Here is a 23,229-nt window from a genome sequence, read left to right as displayed (position 1 = left end):
TGGACTGCTTTAGCATTTTAGTTTCTATTTTATCAGGAATGTCTCAAGACTGTGAAGACTTTTCTATACAAACCCCAAAACGAGGGGAACTTACTGAAAATTGGGTTAGACAAACATCCTTCCCCAATAACTTCAGAAGAAATAAACTTCGAAAAACTAACATTAATCTTTTTAAAGTAACACTTTTTTTAAAGTGATGAACTTAGGAAATAACCAAGTTTTAATAAGATGCATCGCGTAGAACCATTCTCAACACTAATATAACTGATGCCTTGCGAAAAGGACGTATTTCCCAAAAGCCTAATTAATGCTCATTCTCTTTCTCTCGTCTGACACGTTGTTAAATTTCATTACAAGTTGCAAAGGTCGGAGACAAATTTGAGTCAGTACACAATCAAACAAAAACATAGCTTTTTGTATAGTTGTACCCATACTTAATAGTGTTAATAAAACCCGCATATAAGGGCCTGCACAGGATAAAAAGAGCACGAAATTTTCCTAAAGACTTTCAAAGGTTTTGAAGCAAAGCATTTCCTGCCTTGTACCCACATTATGAAGTGAAAAACTACCGATGTATATCCGTAAGTAAAAGCTTACATTTCCTAAAAGTCCTATGAATTCTTTGATATTTTGAAACCATTTCTATAAGTTCAATAATAAGCGCTATTGGTTCTGATGCTAAGTGGAAATCGAAACTCTTCTAACAATGATAATCAGCATCATTTCTGAAAATCTCCTGTTATGAAGTCCAGGATATAATGAAATTTACTATCAAACATAATCTTCTTTTTTTAAAGAGGTTTATTCAAATTTCGCGTCTGTACAAATAAGTTCCGCAATTTTCGTAAAACGCAAAACATGAATTTGAAGTTGTGGCTTAAAGATTCCATTAGACAATGCGATGTTATATTAGAGTTCACAGAACGAGATTACATCATGCTTCATCTCAAACCACTCCTTTCTAGTTAAACCATACTATGTAAACAAATGTAAACACATAAATTGAATAATCCCACGAGAGGGAGGGAAAGCGGAACAATTTCCAGAACCAGATGGTTCTTTAATAGAAAAGAACTTTGTTTACGTGACAACAAATATAAAGGTCGTGGGATTGAACTACATCTGCATTTGGAGCATTACTCAGCAAAGTTTCGAAGCTAAAAATATAGCATGAAATCACTCTTTGACTATTTGCCATTCATCGCCCCCGTTGAGACCTTTTTGGAATTCAAAATTGGAGGCAATGTTCTGCAAAACAGATGTAGTAAAAAATTCTGCTAGTGGGTGGAAAGACGGAAATTGTTGTCACAGTGTTGAGTCTTGGCACGTGGATTACGGCTGCTTTTCACCTGCAACAGACCGCGTACCGAAGAGGTACGAGCCCAGGCACGTGCCATACCGTGTAAAAATATTGCACATCGAAAGTTTCGCTTTCAGTTTAATAAAAAATACACCGTACTACCTCGCATGCTAGCCAATTTCGAGAATACTTCTTGATGAAATAATCAAGTCCCGCGAGTGAGGTTGTGATTTGGAAAGATGCAGCTTAGAGCCGGTAGTTAGGAAAAAAGATCAGAAAAATAAAATTTGTTGCTTTTAATTTCAACTTATCAAAAAATATGCCCATGAACTTGATTCTGGAACTTGAATACAGGGTGGACTTCAATACAGGGAAATGCGGTATCACCTAACAGTATCAGTATTTTTTGCTGTAATGGGAGCTTTAAAAAATAAAAGTTTGAAGTATTTGGGGATGTCGTAGCTTTAGTTCTCGTGCAGGGGTGTCTTAGCTCTAGCTCTGTAAAGGGGGCCGACCTCAACATGTTCTGACACAAGGGTATTTGTAGCCTGCGCCGCAGACCCAATCCTCCAAAGAGAACCAATCCTATTCTCTTTGGAGGATTGGGTCTGCGGCGCAGGCTAGGGTATTTGCCACTTGCATGGTTTGTTAGGGTTGCAAAATGGCAACGCTTTTCTCGGTAGAGCCTTGAATGTTTATCTGCAAAAAAATTTCTGTCGTCGAAAAAGGACAGAAATAAAGCTCTTTCCTGACTTCTTGTAAACAAGGAATCTATTCTTTAAAAATAGCGCAAGGATATTTGTTGTGCATCCGATAAAGGGCAAAAATATCTGACAGGATGTAGCTAGAGGCCACAATGTGGGCAAGATATCTTCATGATTAAGTTTGATGCTCCACACCACTTCAGGCAGAAAAAAACTTTGCTGGGCCGATCAACCTTCCCAACTTACCTGTAGCTCTCAAAATTCTCAATATTCTCTAAAATTATAAAAATACGATACTATCGAATCAGTGGAGTATCAGAAAACCTAGCTCACGGATACCAAGCTAGGCACATAACACCATGAAGATTTCAAACAATTAAGTAACAATTTTAAACGATAGATAGGCTATCAAGTTATAAATTGACGAGGGAGTCTCTGAAAATAAATATACTGCCTATCACTTCGTACTTTAAATTATCAAAAATTATCAAAAATTACAGCATTTGCGGCCAAATGTCAGCTGAGAGAAGCTTATAAATTGGCCCTGTTTAATGCCGACCCTGTTTAACACTGACCCACATTTTCAGCCGCTCAAAAGGTAAGAAAGGTGAAAATTGATAAGGAAATTATTTACATATTTTTTTGTCATTTCTTGACATTCCATAGCCAATCACAACCATTACGACTCTCATTACCATTTAGGTCTCTTTTCTTTGGTTTCAGCGCAATCTTCGATATCAGGGGCAGAATTCCCTTCAATTTCGTTAAAATAAGATCACTATTTGTTCGTCTTGTTTGCTATGTTTTGTAATTTTGAAAAGGTAGGAAAATCTAAATGGAAAATGAAAGTCAGTCCGATTTACTGAAAGTCTGATTTATAGTTGGTACGACATAACGGGGTATGACTTTAGCTCAATTTTTGGCTTGGGCATCGAATAATTAGTGTTTCTCCAAAAAAGATTTAAATTTGGTTGGCAATGGAAAAAACAAGGGTTTGAAATATAACGCCGCCTTTGGTACAAATTTGCAAAACTTTGGCCCCTTCAACGCCATAATAAAAGGCCGATAGGATGATCTTTAAGTTTTCGCCGAAAATGAGGAAGTGTAGTTTCTCTGCCTTATTGTCAAATCTTGGGGAAAATGGAACATTTGTCTACAGTAAACGGGCTGATAACTTAGCAACATTATATTCACAAGAACTTACATGTTTTTAATAAAAAATTGAATTCAATCAAATATGCCGGACATTCTTTTCAATAGGGGTGGAAAACCTTCTGGCTTAATGCGAACAGTGAAATGATGATAACTCTTTTCGACAAATCCCAAAATCAAAAGATTGTTGCATGCCAAGGAAGAAGCATGTAGATAACTACAGTTGAATTTCCATGCCGATAACCGACCGCGCTGAGGCGTTTTGTGCTTGATTCAACGTCTACTTCCTGAGCTGCTTTGATGCTTTGATCTCATAATAACTAGCACGATTTTAAACGTTCTGATTACTTGCTCTATTTCATGAAAGAAACAAACAAGCTATAGGGTGCTGGCTTCAAACGACGTCGTTTGACAAAAGGGTCACTTAATTTAAGACCAACTGAATGGAGTTATCTGCACTTGACAATGTCGCGTTCATATTACAATGCCAAGTGTTACCAACAGTTAAGATTCTCTACCAAGAGGATTTTGAGAAGATTGATATGCAAAATGAACACTTTGATGAAGTGCTGAGTCACTGTGAAATAGCAGCGAGATGGAGGTACCTCCTCAGGGTCAGCTCTTGTATGATAAGAAAAAGGTGTATTTTCAATGTTAGGGATTTCAGTGACATTGCTCTTAATGCTACCCAAATATATCAAGAACCTGTCTGGGGAAACATAAAATTTGCTGAATTTGAGAAATAAGATTTATCACTAGTTCATTGGTTTCTTCCTTTGCATCAGCATTTAGTCCTAAATAAAAGGCCCATTGATATTGTTTTTTACATAAAGTCCACCAAGGTCACTAATATTTCACAGGTCTGAGTTTGTTTTTTCAGCACAGTTGGCAACGGGTATCTCTTTAGTATAATTTCAATCTTGCATAATTTGTTCAACTCATGAAACAATTTAATTATTATTCATAACCCTCACCTTTTGTTGGTAAATGTTTACCATAAACTTTTCGTTAAGAATGTATCACATTTCAGACAGTTTCTTTTATTAAAGGTTCGAAACCCACCAAGCATGCCAACAACATTCCAAAAAATAGCCAAATTCATTTCTACTTGGGGTACTGTCCATTCTAAATATAAATTTAGGACTGGACATACTAGGATAATATAGCCAATTAATGCTACCAATTTGTTTGTTTTATAGCAAGTTAACTTAGGAAACCAGCAACAAGCCCACCATAATTCAGTTTGATTGATTTAAAATTTGCAGAAAGCAACATTTTCTGCTCTTCTATGCATTTTGAGAAAGATTTGAGAAAACTTAGTCCTCTCAACCTGAACAGACTCATTTTTTAACTGGAGTTCATGAATTTGCAAATAATTCTGTTCTTTCTGGTTTAAGCTTTTTAGTTGAGGTTCACAAGTAAAAAAACACAACCTTCAAAATGATCAAACCTTTTCATTAAATCTATTCTTTTACAGCATATTTCCTCTGGCTGAAATGTTGGTCCCTTTTCCTTTGTCTAAGGGTTTTTAATGAGGCTTCATGCTTGGTCAGGGCACGTCGCATGGCTCTGGTCTTCTTTGGGCGCAGGTCTAGTGGCATGTACTTCTTCTTCTTGTAAAACTTTCTCAAGTTATCTCGCTGAGTCTGACTAACAACAGTCATCACTCTAGCAATGGATTTCCTGACAACTTTGCTGTAAACAAAAAAAACTTCATCAAACAAAATTGCCAACATCATAAATTCTCGCAAAGAAAATTTGTTTTAGCAACACTTTCCATAAAATGTGGCAAACAATTATAAATCACACCCGCACAGTTCAGAAGATATATAAACAACTTCAAAGCAAATAATTTAAATAACTATTTTCAGCTGCTTTGCATTGGTGTTTATGTCTAGCTCAGTGACTCTTGCTGGATAGCTTAAACAAAGAAATTCAAAAAGTTTATTAAACTGAGATGCCTTTTGACTTGAGACACAACAATGATTTGATTTATCATTGATTAATACCACCTCAATCCAAGCATAAACATACATTTTGGAGAGCTTTGATGGCTGTCCTCCTGTGACCTTTGCAACGCAGAGTTGCTGCAGCTCAGTTTTCAATTCATCTAACTGTTTAAGAAGGTCTTCCTTCTTCTTTCCTCTCAGCTCATGTGCTTTGACTTTTGCCTATGGAAAAAGGACATTGAGAAGTTTGAACTATAATATATGAATGGGTCAAAATCATTTAATATAAATTCACTTATCTCCAAGTCAGTGATCGAAAGATGTATATACATCTTGTCACAATTATCTAAGAATTTAAGCATATAATATACATATATTTAAGAGCTCAAGATCTATGCACAGTGGACTGGGCAGTACCAACAGTCCATGTTGCATGAACTTATATCTATATTTATGTATATCTAATATATATATATATATCATATTGATTTATTAATGTATGTTGAGTAGTTTGCCTTAGTGGAATAATTGTTGCTTTTGGATACAGTAAATTGAAGTTTGACTTTGACCAAGTGAAGTATTTACTATATCTATAGTCGGGCAGCACATAAAATCAGGTGAATCTTTTCATATCTGAGACCACTGTTATCTAAGCTGACCCTTGTTTTGCTTGAAGCTTGACAAGGTTGGCCACTGTTTTCATTTAATTGAAACCAATCAAAATTTTGCTAATAGGCAAAATGTCTTCTTTTTCAGAATGCCATTATATAAAACAAGTTAAACATTATTGTCTAAGGGATCTTGGTTTAAACAGGCTGACAACCCCAGCAGCAATTTTGACAAGAACAACGAGAAGAGGAAAAGGCTTGAATGGAAACTCATCATGTATAGAAAACTCAGGTTAGAATCATTCTGCTTAAAGTTACTATACTGGCTACAGTCAGTAATATCTAGGCCCAAATATCCAAACTGTTCAATTTAGCTCTGTTTGCAGTAACACTCTGCTTAATATAGAAACATATGCTGTGACTATAATTGGAGTTTACAGCACAAGACATTTGCCTGACGAAAACTTGATAGCTTTATTATTTTTAATCCTCAGGAGCAGTTAATTTTTCATGCACATGTGCAATCCATGATGTTTTTACTTTGAATTAAACCTAATCTAAATGAATTACAAAAAGCAAAAGCGACTAAACCACATTTTATAGCGCTCAATTAAATCAAAAGCGCAAATAGTTGCAAAGCAATTTGTAGTAACTTAATAATCTTCAATCTTCACTTTTTCTATGCAATATCAAGCTCAAGCTGTAGACTCAAACATTAAGGTTATTTGTGACTGAAAATTTATTGACAAAAGGTTGGAAATTACATTATACAAATTTTTCAACGTAATATAAAAATTCAAAACGAATCTGAAATGCAAATGATTGAAACGATTAAGGCTTCCATATCTGAGTATAGACCTTTGACTACAATTTAGGCCTAAACAGTTTGGGGTCCTTTTTGCAAAAAATACCTATCTTAACGAAAAATGGTTTTACAGCATGATTAAAAAAAGACCATTTAACACCTAACCGGTTATAATATAGATATTTGAAAACGATTGTACGTGATCGGGGAGGATATTCATGCTAGTAGTGTTATCCACTCACCATTTTTACAGCCGAGAATAATCAAGAGAGTGAACAGAAGCACGAGGCCTGGGAACGAGACCCGAGTGTTGACAGCAACAACAACAACAGCGTGAAAGTTATAATGGCGGAAGGTGGTAGAGTAGAAATTTGTTTAGAATTCAGGTAAGAATCTTGTATGTTTATCATATAAGTCAGTAGATTGACATATGGAACTGTTTTGCAGCCAGTAAGAATATCTTCTTATGAAGTTTAGACAGATAAGTAACTCATACAGTTTCTCAAGATTTAGAAGCTTTTCTACAATTGTGTATTGCATTACCATTTGATATTTTTTCTGGTATATGCATGATAGAACTGCCTTGAATATCTTGATCATCATTTCTAAAAGACTGAATGCTCCAAGAACAGGCTGAAGAACCCAAGAACACCCCAAGAACACCCCAAGAACAAGCCATAAAATCCCCATTAAGCCGATGAACACCCTTTAAAACATATAAAAGTCGGCATATCATTCAAAAAATAATGTGGTCAATCATTTAAAATTAATTTTGGGGCAATGCTATTGGTGTTGTTACAACCAATTGATGTTTTGCACGCCAAAAGCGCGAACAGAGGTTTATACATGCGGAGCAAATTCGATTTTGACTTCCTGACGCTCCCTTTGTGCATTCAAGCAATTTTCCGTTGTTTTGAAAATCTTCCACATCCAGTAACAATGAATGATGTAAAAATAAGACATGTGACTTGACTACTTATTGCCCTCAAAACAATTGTTCTTCCCATCCGCTAATTTGCCCATATGGTCACTACTAGGCCTGTCCACCGAAGGTCGAATAATCGGTATTCGGTTACCTGTTTCACTATTCGGTTAGCTAAAGTCCAAAGCGAATATTCGGTTACAAGCGAATAGTTCGAGATGTATGATTATTCGGTTGGAGACGAATAGTGCGAATAACCTCACTGTTGGAGGTCCACAATGGTTGTTTGAATAGCCGTGACTGATTGAATAGCGTTGACTATTCGAATAACCGTGACTGATCGAATAGCTATGACTATTCGAAAAACCGTGACTGATCGAATAGCATTGACTATTCGAATAGCTGGGACTGATCGAATAGCATTGACTGGTCGAATAGCAAGGATTGTTCTAAATGAGAAAGGCAACTTCCTATCTTCAATCTTCAAGAGAGTTTCATGGATACAGGCCTTCTTCGAAAATCGCAAACCCAAGAAATAGTTAGAAAGCCAATAAAGCAAGATTGGAAGGGGGCAGGGGGAGTGGAGCCTGGGTTGCAGGTGGGGGTCATGGGGCTTTTCCTCAGGAAATTTTTGTGCTACAGGGCCTCCTACGAAGGGTGGCCGGGGGGCTATGGCCCTACCACTATTTTGCAGAATAATATAACTTTTCAAAAAATCTTTTGTTGTGAGTGTTAAATTTTCCCTTGCCCCCCCTTTTCTCCACTTCCCAACCTGTGTCGAAGCCAGTGCTAGAAAGCTTTTCATTTCACAAATGGTTGGAAAACAACCCTTCTCGAAAACTTACAACTATGGTTTCTCGTTAATTTGGTACTGACTTACTGGCCATTAGGGGCGACTAATGCTAGGGAAGGTTCGAGAAAACATTTATTTTGACAAAAAATTGTTTTAAAAATTGCTTTGCAGCCAGTGGCGGACACTTGGGGGGGAAGAGGGGGGGACCGCCCCCCCAATACTTTAGAGGACAATGGTATTTTGTTCTAGAACAATGGGAAATGTGACATCATCTTATTAAAACAATAGGCTTGCCCCCCCAATATTTGATCAAGTGTCCGCCCTTGTTTGCAGCACTCCCTTTGAAGTTACGTAAAACACAGGAAATATCAATAGGTAAACAAAAAATTAATGGTTTTGACTTATCAAACAGTAATGACTGATTAACTATATTCACAGCTTGGTTAAATTGCAATAAATTTTCAGATTGCAGTTTTTCACCACCACCCCGCCACACCCATATTCGCAGAATAACCGAATATTCGTTAAATTTAAAGCCGAATAACCGAATAGGAATATCTGAAGGTTTGGACAGCCCTAATCACTAAATAGAATAGGAATGAACTATTCTGTGGTCACTGTATGCTAATAAAGCTAGTGCACTCTCATTCTGCAAGCAGAATGAGACACACAGATGCTATTTCTGCTATTTCCCTTATAATAATTGAAAGTTTCTCTTTTGCGACCGCATTCATTAAAATTAAGATTGCTCCAGCACAGAATCCCTATTCTGTCGCTCCAGTTGACGATACTAACCCCTGTTCACATTTTGGCACGCAAAACATCAGTTGGTTGTAACAGCACCAACAGGATTAGACTTATAAGGCCCTTTCCCACCCCAAAATTAATTTTGATGGATGGACCAAATTATTTTTAGAACGATATGCCAATTTTAGAATTTGGCGATATCTTGATGTTGATTTTAAATTGTTTTTTCATTTGAAGTGGTGGAGCTGAGCTCCTGTTCAACAAAGTCAAGAAGCATAATGTTTGTTTACCCGAAGGCTCAACAAAATGTATGTTTGTAAGAACTTTTTAAAATGTTGCTTTGCCTTATTTGATTGAAGTTCTTCATATGAAGCTTTCTCTCTACTTGTATACAGAGATTACCAAAGAAGCCTCTTTTTATATAACATTGATCAATATTGAAATACTGTTTCTGTTTTTGTGGAATTTCCTGTATACTATGTTTTTTATGCCTGTGCATTTTTAAAGATTGTAAGGTATTGTCACCAAATACTCTAGCATAGTGTTAGGAATCGATGCCCGGAGGTCATCCTAATAGAAGACGTTTTGTAAAGAGTTCCATATCGTTATGTATAGCTAAAGATTTTTTTCTTAACACATAGCTTTTTGTACATTTTTGAAAATTATTTCTGTGTAGTACAATTTGGAAATTAATGAAGTTGAAAAGAAGTTAGCTTGATTTCAAAGAATGTGTTATGTCTCTTAGCTCTTTCCAAGACATTTGAATTTTTATTGAAATGGGAGGGGGAGGGGGGGGGCAAAAAAGATGGGTATCGCAAATTTTTGACAGCCTTGGCCTTTTCTCAATTAGCAAATGCAGGCAATGCCCATTTAGTTGTTTAAAACTTTGCCTAAAAGTATGAAACTCCTGTTTTGGGCGAAAACTATTCAAGTAGTTATAAACCTGTTCTTTAGATGTCTAAAGGTACAATTTTTGATAATCTTTTTAGTTGCATGTACTTGCAGTTTGTTGTTTTCTAAGTTATAACATACCATTTTTTCAAAAGAAGGATAACTGCAAAAAGCTATGCCGTAAAAAGAGTATAGTAGAAACCCACATAAAAGAACCTAGGATTTTTTCTGGCAGCCTGAATAGGTTCTTAATTAACAGGCTGCTATTTTAAATTCCAGTCTAAAAGGTTCTTAACAAGGTTCTTTTATATGTACAGGCCTTGCACACATTAACAATGTTTTCCACTGCAAGATTTTTTAATGTTAAATTTCAACCAATCAAATGAATTTGTGTTGTTAGATTGTCCAATTAGAATGCAACATACCATAACCTGATTTACTCTAAAAACGATTTATCTCGTTTTGAAAAGTTGAAATTTTTGAGAATTTAGCTTTGTTCAAAATTCAAGTTTTTTGCTAGCTTTTTGCCTTGTTTTAGGGGATATTAGAAAGCTTCTTATTTGGATAAAAGAAAATCTCCTCAAAGAAAGACCTGAATTATTCATCCAGGGTGACAGTGTGTAAGTATGATAGTGGAGTTGCTTTCTTCAAAGTCTTTCTCACCTAGAAGTATTGATGCATTGCTGTATTCCAGAGATTGGTTGCTGTTTACTTAGAGCAGGGGTGGGCAACTTACTACCCTTGGGCCAAAATCCAGCCCAGGAAGAGAATTGTTGTGGCCTGCAAGATGATAAAAGCTTGTCATAATTTTTTTTGGGTGAAAAGGATGATTTATCCAAACCCTGAATTACACCCTTTTTAATTTTGGTTGTTTTGTTGAGTTTTCCTATTTGCACCTATAACTGTAATACTCTTATGTTGTAAACCCAGACTAGCCAGTTGCAAACTACCTATGTAATAGAGAGGTTTGTAATTGCAGTGTAATTGAATTGAAGTCAAAAGTTTTCATTATTATTATTTCTCAAAACCGAGGAAAACTGTCTGTACATTTAAGAGCTAACCATAAGCTTTGAAAAGAATTTCTGCAATGCTAACAGAAAGAAATATGCCACCCTCTTTTCTGACTAAAACCGTCAGTTTAAATCAGTTTCGTTTGTTAATCTTTCCATCAGTTTACTTGGTATCTTTGGCAACTCCTGCAGCTCATTCATCGACAAGTGTGACTCTTTGTCCATTGATCATCAACAGAAACGTTATCTCATCCCCAAATTTTCAAGCATCTCCATTCCACCACATACTGTTTATTCTGCTGTAGAAGTAAAACCTGGAATAACTAACCTAGAGCTACTCCCCTTTTAACGTTTTTTTCATTACTACGATTGTAATAGTTTTATTTTGTGAAAACAGGCTAGCCAGTTACAAGTTACCTAGATGTAATAGTGAGATTTGTAATTATAGTTTTAACTGGAATTCAAGGTAAAAAGTTATCATTACGAAAGGACAAACAGACTTTTTCCTTTTTTTCTAAATTTCTTTTTTTGAGCTTATAATAGTCTTTTTCTTTATAAACCAAGGCTAGCTGATTGTTTTTGCCCGTTTATAGAAAGGTTGCCCACCTCTGACTTGGAAAAACTACACAATAACACTAGGAATTCAATACAGTCGAATCCCGCTATCTCGAACTCGGTTATCTCAAAAAACTCTCTATCTTAAACAAATTCCCATTTCCTTCCGTTTGGTATAGAAATAAAACTCTTTATCTCGAACTCGCTTATCTCGAACTATTTGCAATCCCAAACGAAGTCTTATACTCTTGAAAGAAAAACACCCGGTTATCTCGAACAAAATGTGAAAAAAACTTTCAGCTTTTAATTATCATAAGAATTTAATTTATTTTTCTAATTCAGACATAAACTTAGGTTGTTTGAAAGTTATTAACTTGCAAGGGACTTGCACTCCTTTGCCATCTCCAAAGTTTACACAATTGCCATTCACCACAGCCACGCAGGAACTAAATTCATTTGCCCTGAGAAAAAGAAAATTATCTTTGCAAATCCGGATATCTCGAAATCCCGCTATGTCGAACAAATTTTCATTTCACGTGCGAGTTCGAGATAGCGGAACTGGACTGTACATACCAAATCAATGAATACCCTTGGGTAAGTTTATGCTATGCTTTTGAGCTCTGTTATGAAGCGTCAGGCAGCAAATCAAGAACAGAATGAAGCTACTTACTTGCTTCCTTGCTTACTTACTTACTTACTTACTTACTTAAACGAATTCTTTTTTCATTTGCAGACGTCCTGGCATACTGGTGCTAGTCAATGATGCAGACTGGGAACTTGTGGTTAGTTTTAAATTAAGATACAAAATTAAATTTGAATAAAATACCAATTTACTGGTTTTGTTACAAAGTTCTAAAGCCGTTGTCAAAAACCGAAATTTTTATTTTCTTGAAAAGATCCTGTTTATTTCCTCTTCCCACAATTGCTTAGAAAACGCTATTTAGAAAACATTATTTCCTCTTCCCACAATTGCTATTTGAGAGTACTGGTATCTTTGACCTCGTCTATCTTAACAGGATAAGGTAGCAGTTTCTTGTGTGTGAGATTCACATGTAGTCCGGGAGTTTTTGAAAGTAACAAATATCCTTCACAATTTATGGAACACCTGTTATCCATTAATTTTGGAACTAGAATTAGCTAATTTATGAGACATGAAGTATTCTTAGTTAAATCACTTCTTAAAAGACCATCAGTGTCACTGTTTATTAGTTGAATGCGATTTGTTTCCTGTTTCAGAAATCCCCCACTTTCATATCTTTGACCTGTTGGTTTCGTGTCCGTTTTCTTGGCAATTCAGATTTCTCAAGTGACTTTGCTTGTTTTCCGTTTAGAATGAAAGAAAAGAAGGAAATGTTATTGTTTGACGTTGATCCTTTTTTGAAGAGGAATTTTAATAAAAAATTCTGATAATAAAGATTATGTCTCATAATTCTGCCTTTCTTTACAGGGTGAACTTGATTATGAAATTCAGGCGAAGGACACTATAACATTTATTTCAACCCTGCATGGAGGATAGCATTTTGGTAGTTTTTACTGTAATTTTCGGTATTTGTGCATCTATATGTAATAAGATTATTTGAATATCTAACCAGTGATTTTCAGTAAGAAGGAGATACTTTGACACCTCAATTTCTTCGAACAACGTCAACAGGACTGAAAAGTTTGTAATAGGATTACACAAAGTTTGTATGGAGAGAAATTTCTTAAGCAAGAACACTGTCAGTAGATTGACCCATCAAGGAGATTTTTCATCATGCAAACAAATCTGAAAAAATATCATTCAAGTTAAAGCATATTGACTGATGAAATATTATACAATCAAAGAATTCAGTTAGAAAAAGTAAGAGGTTTTCCTGGAAAGAGATTGAGGAAGGGCCTATATGAATGATGTTGAGAGAATGTCTTTTAACACATGCATACCTTAAAGGAAGGAAGGATTCGCGCAAGAATTTTTTTGCCGATTTTATTTTTGCCTTTTTGACATTTTCCCGCAAATTTTTTTTCGACAAAATTTTTTAAAGATGCAAAAATACCATTTCCGAAATTGACGGTGGGCAATATTTATTTTCATTAAACCTCTCGCCATTTAAACACCCGCCTCTTTCAATGGCTAGCAGGAAAACTACTACAATTCTTCTCGATAATCGTCTCCCTCATCTTTATCGTCAGAATCTTTTATCTGATGATCTTTAACTTTTATTTAATGATCTGCGAAGAACTGATTCTATAGGAGCATCAATGTCAAAACTTTTAAACAAATTCTTGAGAGAAATAGCTTCAAAAACGTTTATGCAGGGGTTATATTGGGTTGACGTAGACTTCGTAGCGGAGGAGTGGGATGTGGTGTGGGGTGTGGTACCACCCCAGTTTTTGATTCAGATCAAAGAAGTTTTATGTAATTGCTTAAGGAACACGCTTCTTTTTGAGTGATGCAAAATAAATTTTATTAAAAATCTAGCATAACAATTATTTTTCGGTAATTCGCTGATGGTTCTAACTTTCAATTGCGAATCTCGTTCTTAAAGCAATTATCAGGCAATATTTGACTTGTGCAGGTTTTGTTTACATTACCTAAGAAGTCTTCTCTACTTTTCATTTTTAAATGAACGTAAATACATGTTCGTTTATGTGTTGGCAACTAACCAGATCTTCATACTCCGAGAAATGCTTGGCAAAGAAGTAACTAAAAATTCCTCCAAAGCACTTGAAAAGCTTTTTCAGGTTTTTGCATCGGTGTTTCAGTCATTTACACCTTGAAATCTAATAGTTTTCTCAACGATAATGAAAGTCTATTGGACACATGATACTTTCTACCAAACCAATCAGATGTAGAAATAACTATCGTATTTGTTTAGTCCCCGAAATTTCGAATAAAGGATCCCTATTGACCTACCATATTCGCTTCCAAGAAGCCGCCTCGTTCTCAAAGTTGATCTCACTTATTACTCAAAATGGCCGCTCTGATCCACATGGTTGACAGGAATGTAAACATCCCAAAGTAAAGGTATTTCAATCTTAATACCCTTTATAGCGTAAATTTGTTCCTCTAAGCGGTAGTGTAGTATTTTATTGATATGGAATAGTAAGAAATCACTGGAAACCGCTTTCAGATGAATCATCATCTGTCATCTGTTTTGGACAAGTGCACACAAATATGGTTTGGCAAAATAAGATTCTGCAAACATTCTTTGGACATTTTTTAATGCGAGTTAGCGTTATGTGATCTATTTTGTCTTTATATTAATCAAATATAGTTCATAGAATTTAAATTTTGTGTAAAAATTTAATTAATCTGTGCCGAAAGTTTCATGCTGTCTGGATTGTTGTTAGACCGTTTTCAAAATTAGCTTGCCATTTTGCTTACGTTTCACTGGATTTTGCTGTGATCAGATAGCCATGTTTTTTCAGCATATAAAGGCTGCCTAATGCCGTGATTTGTAGGGAAAATGTAAACAGAGGTGCAAGCATAAAGGCTCTTGTATATTTAGGGTAGGGGTGCTCACTTTGGGTTATAATTTTTTTAAGGTGAGGATTATCCAAAAGTTTTGTTTTTCACATGCTTACATACCCAAAAAACTGTTTGGTTTCACAGGTCTTGATGTTTTAAATTTTTTCTTCTGTAATTAAAATTTCATTTTTTTATATTCTTTAGAATTTAAGACCTGAAAAAATATTCCAGTAATCCATGAAACTAAATAAGTATTTGTAGAAGTGATGAAGGTCTGTCAATCCTAAAAACTGATGATATGTTTTTTCTGTCAACCAGAAGGGCAAGGAACCAGATGTGTACTGGTTCCTTAACAAGGAATGGGTAGAATTCCAAAATGGTACCAAGGCACAAGGGCAGGTGAAGCGATCCAAAAAATGGGGGTGCTGAACTATCTCTTTTCAATTTAAAATTTTGAAGTTGGGCATTAAGGTCCTGAAAAAGAACCATTTCAGTCCTGGATGCCTGCTTGTGCACTCTCTTGAGTTCTCAACCAAAATGGGCACGAAATCCAATTCCTTTCTCTTCTATTCTATGTGGCACAGGCACGAAGCCAAGGTTGGGCACAGGGGGCATTGTCTGCCCAACTAGAATTTTTTGCCCCTCTGTGCCCGTCCAAAAATTTGATGAAAACATGTTTTTGTCTATAAACTTAGAAAGCAGCAGCATTCTAAATGATGAAAATCTGTGCATCTTTGCATTCATAGTGAAAACCAATATCAAGTGCACCAACACAGTCCACACAATGCTATACACTCTTTAAGAAAAATTTTATAAGAACACTGGGGCTGAGGCTGAGCTACTGTAAAATGCAATTTTGAACAACATTTTATTTCAAAAGAAGGATTTCTAGCCATGTTCAGGTGCCTTTTGGTGAATAATCAAGCCTGTCGGCAAATAAAGGTTGTCTCACTACATGTTCCTAGAGCAAAAAAGCTAGCAATCATACTGTTTACACCCTATTAATATAAGAATAAATTAAGAACAATTCAGCCTCAGATTTTTGAGAAAATTGAGAAAGGTGCCCAGTCAGCCTGAACTTAAATTAAGAAGGGTGTCAAAGTCCAGTCAACCTAAACTTAAGTTTACTAGTTCTTATAAAAAAGAATGTATTGAGTTGATCCAACTGCTGATATGTTTCAGCCTGCCTTGAATGCTTGTTTTTGGCACTAAGCAAGGTAGATGCTCCCAGTTAAGATGCCAAGCTACAAAACAAGACTCAAACTTTCTTCATTTTGTCACTACAGTTTGATGACATTTCAATTAGGATAATGCTCCGTTTTACCTATCATTATGGCCAAGTTCCCTTGTACAGTTAATTTTTGGATTTATGCTGTTAAATGCTTAAAACAAAACAACGCTTCTCTTCAGCTGTTTGCGTTTCTAATCGCCAGTGAAGGAAGATTGTAAAGACTCTACAAAAATTTTGTTTCATTGCAAAAACTTTTTATCCTGTGCAAGATGATTAATCTGTGACAAACGCTGTATAAATTGCAAGAAAATAAACTTTTGAAGGTTCTTCAATGCTGTTACTTAAGTTCTTGCCTTCAAGTAATTAGCCTGTGTCCAAGACCCCTGACTTGCAATTAAGGGGTCTGGAGCACAGGCTATCAAATAACAAGCATTGTCTGCAAGGGGGTCGCTAAAGGAGGGTGCTTTACCCATATACTTTGTCCGTAGACACATAATTTTTGTTCTCACCCTGTTGCCTGCCCACCTTTTTATTTGATATAGGAATCCATCTCAATATTTCCCAACTTCTCAGAACTAAGTTGCTGCAAATTCTTTCCATTCTTTCTTTTTCTTGATAATTGAAAAGCTTTTATCAGCTGACCTCTTCCTAGACTTTATGATTAACTTTTTTCCGGCACGATTAAAATTATGCATGATTGTAATTGTTGCAAGAAAAACATATTATTTTTACTTTTCTGCCTTCATATCCAGAGCTTGTTCTTTTTCACTCTTTTTCAAAACTTATGCTCAGATTTTGCATTGTCTTTCATCATTGTTGTTAAAGTCATAGCAACCAATACTTTGTTGTTGATCAGTTTTTTTTATAAAAACAGGTCTTTTTATTTTTTTTTGTTCATTGAAGATAATTTGAAAAAATTCTGGAAGGGGCAATTATTAGAAAAAACATTGGACAATATTTGTACCTTTTTCATTATGTTGTTTTTATTTTTCAAAGTAAGTATCTTTTTACAATGTTTTTTTCAAATTGTCATTATTTCTTGGTTGTTATTTTGTAATTTTTCCAAGTAGATGAATTTGTTTCCAATAAAAGAAAGGAATATACTTTTAATACATTTTTCACTTTTTTCTCTGATATTTTTTTACTAATTTTTTGTTGATTTTTTCGAAAACACAATTTTAATTGCTTTTATTTGTAAATATTTTTGTGCGAATTTTTTTGCTATTTTATGGTGATGGATATTTGGAATAAAAGAATCAGAAAGAAATTTGATGGCACTTTTTGCGTTTTTCTTTTCAAAATTTTTCTTTTGCTGTTTTTGTCAATTTTTAAAGAAAATGTCCCTTTCTATTGTTTCTTTTGAAGTAATGTAATTTTTAATGTAAGTTTTGTTTATTTTTTCATGGTTTATAGATTATTTTCATTTAAGAAACGAAGGTAGTTTGGACACTTTTTTGGACATTTTTCCTTTCATTTTCACAATTGTTCGACAATTTTGATAGTTTTTTAAGGAAACATTCATTTCTATAGTTCTCTTTTATTTATTGTTTCTAAAGAAATGAAATAATTTTAGACTCCTTTCTACGTTTTTTTAATTGTTTTTTAGTTTGGAAACAATTTAAGCCCTTTTGATTTAAAGAAATGAAGGTTATTTTTTGATGCTCTTTTGCTAATTTTTTCATACTTTTTTGCTTATTTCTGTGAAAACGTCTATTCCTTTGAAATTATTAATGCTTCCCTTTTTGCTTTAATTTTTTCCTATTTTTTAATTATTTTTGTTCAAAGTTGGGAAATTAGCTCAATCCTGAAATGCTTATTAAGGCCAATTATTTATGAAAAATACATAAAAATAAGTATGAGAGAAATACAATCAGGAAAATACGATGTACAATAAAAGGCCTAAAGTTGGATAAAAAGCTCACATAATCTGCAGCTGCAAGTCTTGCATTTATCAGCTTTAATGTCTTGAATATCTGAAGGCAGTCTGAACTCCATAGATCTCCATACCTTTTCTCCCATAGATCTCACTATATCTATTGTAAGGGAAGGTCTTTTTGCCTTTTGGAGTCTTATATTATCGGAACACCTTAAATTGTATTTATGTATTTATTGTATAAGGTATTTATTTTTCTCAAAAGTTTGCTTCATAAAGCTAGGATTTAGATTTGATTTTGTTTTCTGGATTTCTACTATGAGAAACTTCAGGTTTCTCTGATGGTTGCCGAATAATCAATTTCCCATAATTTTTCAAAACTAGAAGCATTGTTCTTGTTTGCAATTTTTAAGGCTCTTCCTCATTGCTCTTATTGTTCACATTTCTATCATGAAACATTAAAATAAATGCACAAATGCTAAACTGGGACAAAACGAATGTCTTCTTCAACAGCAATGAGGAAGAGCCTTAAAAATTGCAAACAAGAACAATTTTTTGTTCACATTTCTATCATGAAACATTAAAATAAATGCACAAATGCTAAACTGGGACAAAACGAATGTCTTCTTCAACAGTTTTAGCTTCTTTGGCTCCAAGGAAAATAATGCTAGATTTTTTCTATTTTTCAAAGATTTTTTTTGCATTTGTTTTTTAACCTATTCCATCAATTTTTATGGATTATTTTTTCTGTTGTTCCCTTTATTAAGATGAAATTTTATTGTAAGTAATTTTTAATTTCTCGTGGTATATAGATTTATTTTTTTGAAGGAAAGAAATATAATTTTGGATGCTATTTTGAACTTTTTCGTTTTATTTTTGTAAATTGCTTCATTCAATTATGTTAATTTTTATGAAATTTTGTTTTATTGTTTCTTTAACGTCATTAATAACTTTATATTAGTTATTTATAATTTTCCAGCGAAAGATATTTTCCCAAACAAAATAATAGAGCAAAATAATAGTTTTCAAGTTTTTTTGACAATTTTTTATGTTTTTATTGTTCTCTTTTTTATATTCTCATATCTTTCTATTGTTTTTTGCAATTGTTAGTATTTTGAATTCATGTGAAAAAAAGATTTTTTATTTAATTGAAAGAAATAAAGAATAATTTTGCGTCTTTTTCCTTTCATTTTGGTGAACCGTTTCATATCTTTTTGGTAATTTTTTATGAAAACATCTATGTTATTGTACCTTTCAATTTATTGATATTTCTGTGTTTTTGTAAACCTTATAGAGAAGAGGAACAAAAATAATTTTAGACGCTTTATTTTATATTTTTTAAATTGTTTTATACTTTTTTGTAAGCTTTCAATTTATTAATATTTCTTTGTCAGTATTTATTATTTCTCGTTGAAAATTTTTCAAAAGCAGCTTTTATTCAATTCATGTTTATTGTTTAAGGATTGATTTCTTTTTGTTATTCCTTTAAATTTATCCAAAATTTAATTTGAGAAACTTACTTTCATTTTTCGTGGATGCTATTTTGCACCTTTTCATTTTATTTCTATAAATTGCTTCATTCTTTTCTTTTATTCTGTTAAGAATACATTTATTTGTATTGTTTCTTTCAATTTGATATTTTTTTTTGGTAGTACTTTAAATTTTTCAAAAAGATAAGTTTTTTCTTCTAAAGAACATAAAATAATTTTAGACGATCTTTTCAATTATTTTCTTGGATTTGTTTTGCAAAATTTTTATTCTAGCTAAGTCAATTTCAAAGAAATATCGCTTTCCATTGTTCTTTTCAATTTATAAAAATTTTGCTTCAAATATTTTCAATTTCTCACTGAATAAAGTTTTTTGGCTTTGTGGAAATTTTTGAATGCTTTTTGAAATTTTTTCTTGAGTTTTTGTCAGTTGTTTAATACTTTTTAGGGGAACATCAATTTTTAGTGCTTCTTTGAATTATCAATACAAACCTATGAGTATTTTATTTTTTCATGGAATGTATCTTTTAGAAACATTTTTCAAAGCTTTTTTGGAATCTTTTGCTAATATTTAAAAAAATATATTCTATTGGTCCTTTCTATTTATTTGATTTCTTGCACGGCTGATTAATTGATATTAATTTTATTAAGTTTTTTTTGAGTTTGACTTCTCTTTTTTAGTTTTATTCAATTTTTTATTCACGGATAACTAATTGTTATTAATTTTATTTTCATTATTTCACGATTGACCAAATCTTTTATTATTTATCAAAATTTTTACGGTTAATTAGATTTTGTTAATGTTATATAATTTTACACAGTACGCCAAAGTTTTTCTATTTTATTTAATTTTTTCATGGTTGACTGAATTTTTATCTTTTTATTGAATTTTTTTATTGTTGAGTAATTTTTATTAATTGTTTGACTAAAATTTTCCTAGTATTTACTAATTTTTATTGCTTAATTGATGTTTCATGTTTCACTGAGTTTTGTTTATTCATACATTTATGTTTGAATTCTGTGTATTAATCTCTTTTTATTTTGTGGCTGACCAAATTTTGTTAATTTAGTTTAATTTTTTGCACTGTTGACTATTTCTGAAAATCTCATATTTTTATCAACAATTATTTTAATTTTTGCGTTTGAATTCCTTGTATAATTTTTTCAATTTCTTTCACGCTCGATTAACTTTTAACTTTTTTATAGAAAATTTTCAATGCTGACTAGTTTTTATAGCTTTTCTTTAATCTTTTTGAAGAGCTGACTAGTTTTTAACGATTTTTAAAATTTCTGCTTTGCTGAATTATTTTTTCTAATTTTATTTGATTTTTTCACAGTTGATTAGTTTTATTTAATTTTGCTAGGGTTCACGAGATTTTTTAGTTTAATTTAATTTTCTTATTGTTACCTAAAGCGTTTAATTTTATCAAATGTTTTTATAGACGATATAATTTTCTCAAGTTTTTAATTTTTTTCATGGCTGACTAGTTTGTATTAATTTCATTTATTTTTGCATTTGTTTTTTACTTATTTTCATTATTTTAATTTATTAATTTTCTTACAGTTGACTAATTTCTTTTAATTTTGTTAAATTTGTTCATGTTTCGCTAGGTTTATTTATTTTATCTAGATTTTTTTGCATTTGAAATCCGTCTTTTTGTTTTTTATTTTTTTCGTTGTTGATATGTTTTACCAAATTTTGTTGATTTGTTTTAATTTTTGTGCGATTGGTTATTTTATTAAATGTTTATAAAATTTATGGTTCACTAATTCCTATTGATTTTAGTAATATTAGAAGGGTCCATTAATTTCTTTCCATGTTCTATATTTCCTTCACGATTGACTAATTCATGTCAATTTGCTTAAAACTTGACTAAATTTCATTCATATTATTTTTTCACAATTGATTAATTGTTATTAATTTTTTTTAGTTTCTTTTTATGGTTGACTAAATGTTACTGAATGATTTAGACAATTTTTTAATTTCAATCCATTTTTTACAATTTTTTAGTAAGTTCTTTTTATTTTATTTATTGTTTTCATGGTTTATAAGTTTTTATTTTTTGCACTGGAATTCTTTGTTTATGATTCACTAATTTATGTGTATTTATTGTTATTCATTCTCGGCACATTGCAGTGTTTCTTATTTGTTGCAATTCTTTTTTTGTCTAATTTTTGTGCCGTTCACTTTTTTCTAATTTATCTAATTTTTCCAAGGCTGATTAAAATTTCATTTTTATCAAATAATTTCGATCGATGATAAATTTTTATTAATCTTATATCTTTTTTTTGCAATTTACTAAATTTAATTTTTCTTATATATACAGTTATAAATAATTTTTAATTTTTTCACAGGTGACTAAATCCTATTTATTTCGATTAATTTTTTTGAAGATTGCTAATTTTTTTCAATTCTTCTTCTTGTTTTTTCACGTTTATAAAAATTTCATAAACTTTACGCATTTTTCCTGCTTAACTAATTTCTTTTATCTTTATTTAATCTTCTTCATAATTGACACATTTTTGATAACTTTTTTTTAAAATTGCTGCAATGTTGACTTATTTTCTAACTTTTTTTAAATTCTTTTCAAAAGTTGAAAATTTTAAAAGTCTTTTCTTCTTTTGATTTTTTTTTATATTTCGTTTTTTTCATTTATTTATTTTATTTTTTCACAGTATATTAGTCGATACTTACTAAGTTTAAATTTTCTTGCAGTACACTAAGATTTTTGTCTCTTTCATTTTTCGCAGTTAATTGATTTTTTTTAATTCAATCTAATGTTTCTTGTCAGGCTATTTTATATACTTTTTGTTTCTCTCACGGTTGGGTAATTTAATTAACTTTATCTCTTTTTTCACGGACGATTGCATTTTAATAATTTTATCTCATTTCTAATGGTTGACTTGATATTTATTTAATTTGATTTATTCACAGGTGACTAATATTTGTTTATCTTACTTTTTTTACGGTTGATTACATTTTAATAAATCCATATCATTTCAAATTTTTGACTTAATATTTATTCATCTTATTTAATTTATTCACTGTTGGCTAATTTCTAATAATTTTTAAATGTTTTAAATGGATGACCAATTTTCCTCAGTTTCTTAGCAGATCAGTACATTTTTTCAATCTTATTCCACTTTATAATGTCAATCATTTTTTTATCTTAGTAAGTAATATTTATCAGGTTGACTAGCTTCCTTTAACACAATTATATTTTAGATTTTTTCAATGTCGACGAGTTTTTCAAAGTTTTATCTAATTTTTCATGGCTGACACATTTCTATTATTTGTTTTTCTCTTTTTCATGGTTCGATAATTTTAAAAAACATATCCCAGTTTATTATTTTTAGCTAAATTTTGATGATTTATTGGAATTTTTTACGTTTGGGCAATTTTTATAAATCTTTTTTAGTTTTTTACAGATGGCTAATTTTTGTTAACTTTTTTTTAACAATTAGCTAAGTTTTTAAATTTTTTATCTTTGTTACCATTCATTTAGTTTTTGTTAACATTTTTAATTTTGTTTCATGGCCAACCTCTGTTTAATAATTTGATTTGTTTTTTGCAGCCATCTAGATATTTTTTATAGTTTTATCATGGTTTTTCAAATTTTGATAAGCTTCATCTCCTTTTTTGATGGTTAGCTAAATTTTTATTAATTTTATTCATTTTTTTCACAATTGCCTGATTTTTATAAATCTTGTTTTATTTTTAACAGTCCACTTACTATACTTTCAATTACTTTTT

The 23,229-nt window shown here is 32.2% G+C and overlaps 3 protein-coding genes across 5 annotated transcripts in view; 2 read left to right on the top strand and 1 right to left on the bottom strand.

Moving 5' to 3' along the window:
- Positions 1–4,590: 4,590 nt before the first annotated feature.
- On the bottom strand, positions 4,591–6,913 carry LOC135693545 (large ribosomal subunit protein uL29). The gene is made up of 3 exons (XM_065212077.2): positions 6,761–6,913; positions 5,191–5,327; positions 4,591–4,851 (listed from the first exon to the last, which is right to left on the bottom strand). Exons 1-3 carry the CDS (start codon positions 6,761–6,763, stop codon positions 4,620–4,622), a joined length of 372 nt encoding a protein of 123 aa, XP_065068149.1. The 5' UTR covers positions 6,764–6,913; the 3' UTR covers positions 4,591–4,619.
- Positions 6,781–13,044, top strand: LOC135693546 (ubiquitin-related modifier 1). Its single transcript, XM_065212078.2, has 5 exons — positions 6,781–6,904; positions 9,218–9,288; positions 10,410–10,491; positions 12,170–12,218; positions 12,884–13,044. Exons 1-5 carry the CDS (start codon positions 6,864–6,866, stop codon positions 12,950–12,952), a joined length of 312 nt encoding a protein of 103 aa, XP_065068150.1. The 5' UTR covers positions 6,781–6,863; the 3' UTR covers positions 12,953–13,044.
- Positions 13,045–13,190: 146 nt separating this feature from the next.
- The window catches only part of LOC135693842 (pre-mRNA-splicing factor SYF1-like), a 42,527-nt gene continuing 32,488 nt past the window's right edge, over positions 13,191–23,229 (top strand). For all 3 annotated transcript variants that reach the window (XM_089111573.1, XM_089111574.1, XM_089111572.1), the window contains exon 1: positions 13,191–14,440. The gene's annotated coding sequence lies outside the window, so the exon portion shown is untranslated. The remainder of the gene's footprint in view (positions 14,441–23,229) is intronic.

This window comes from Rhopilema esculentum, chromosome 11 (genome assembly GCF_057945365.1).
Source record: "Rhopilema esculentum isolate cy_ngs chromosome 11, ASM5794536v1, whole genome shotgun sequence".
NCBI classification, from domain to species: Eukaryota; Metazoa; Cnidaria; class Scyphozoa; order Rhizostomeae; family Rhizostomatidae; genus Rhopilema; species Rhopilema esculentum.
Note: the sequence above shows the minus strand (reverse complement) of the source record. Positions and strands in the feature narration are given on the sequence as shown.

Coding starts and splice junctions, on each gene's coding strand:
- LOC135693545 (XM_065212077.2), bottom strand. Junction 4,852..5,190: donor CCATCAAAGCTCTCCAAAAT/GTATGTTTATGC, acceptor TTTTGTTTACAG/CAAAGTTGTCAGGAAATCCA.
- LOC135693546 (XM_065212078.2), top strand. CDS start 6,864: ATGGCGGAAGGTGGTAGAGTAGAAATTTGTTTAGAATTCAG. Junction 6,905..9,217: donor GAAATTTGTTTAGAATTCAG/GTAAGAATCTTG, acceptor TTTCATTTGAAG/TGGTGGAGCTGAGCTCCTGT. Junction 10,492..12,169: donor TTCATCCAGGGTGACAGTGT/GTAAGTATGATA, acceptor TTTCATTTGCAG/ACGTCCTGGCATACTGGTGC.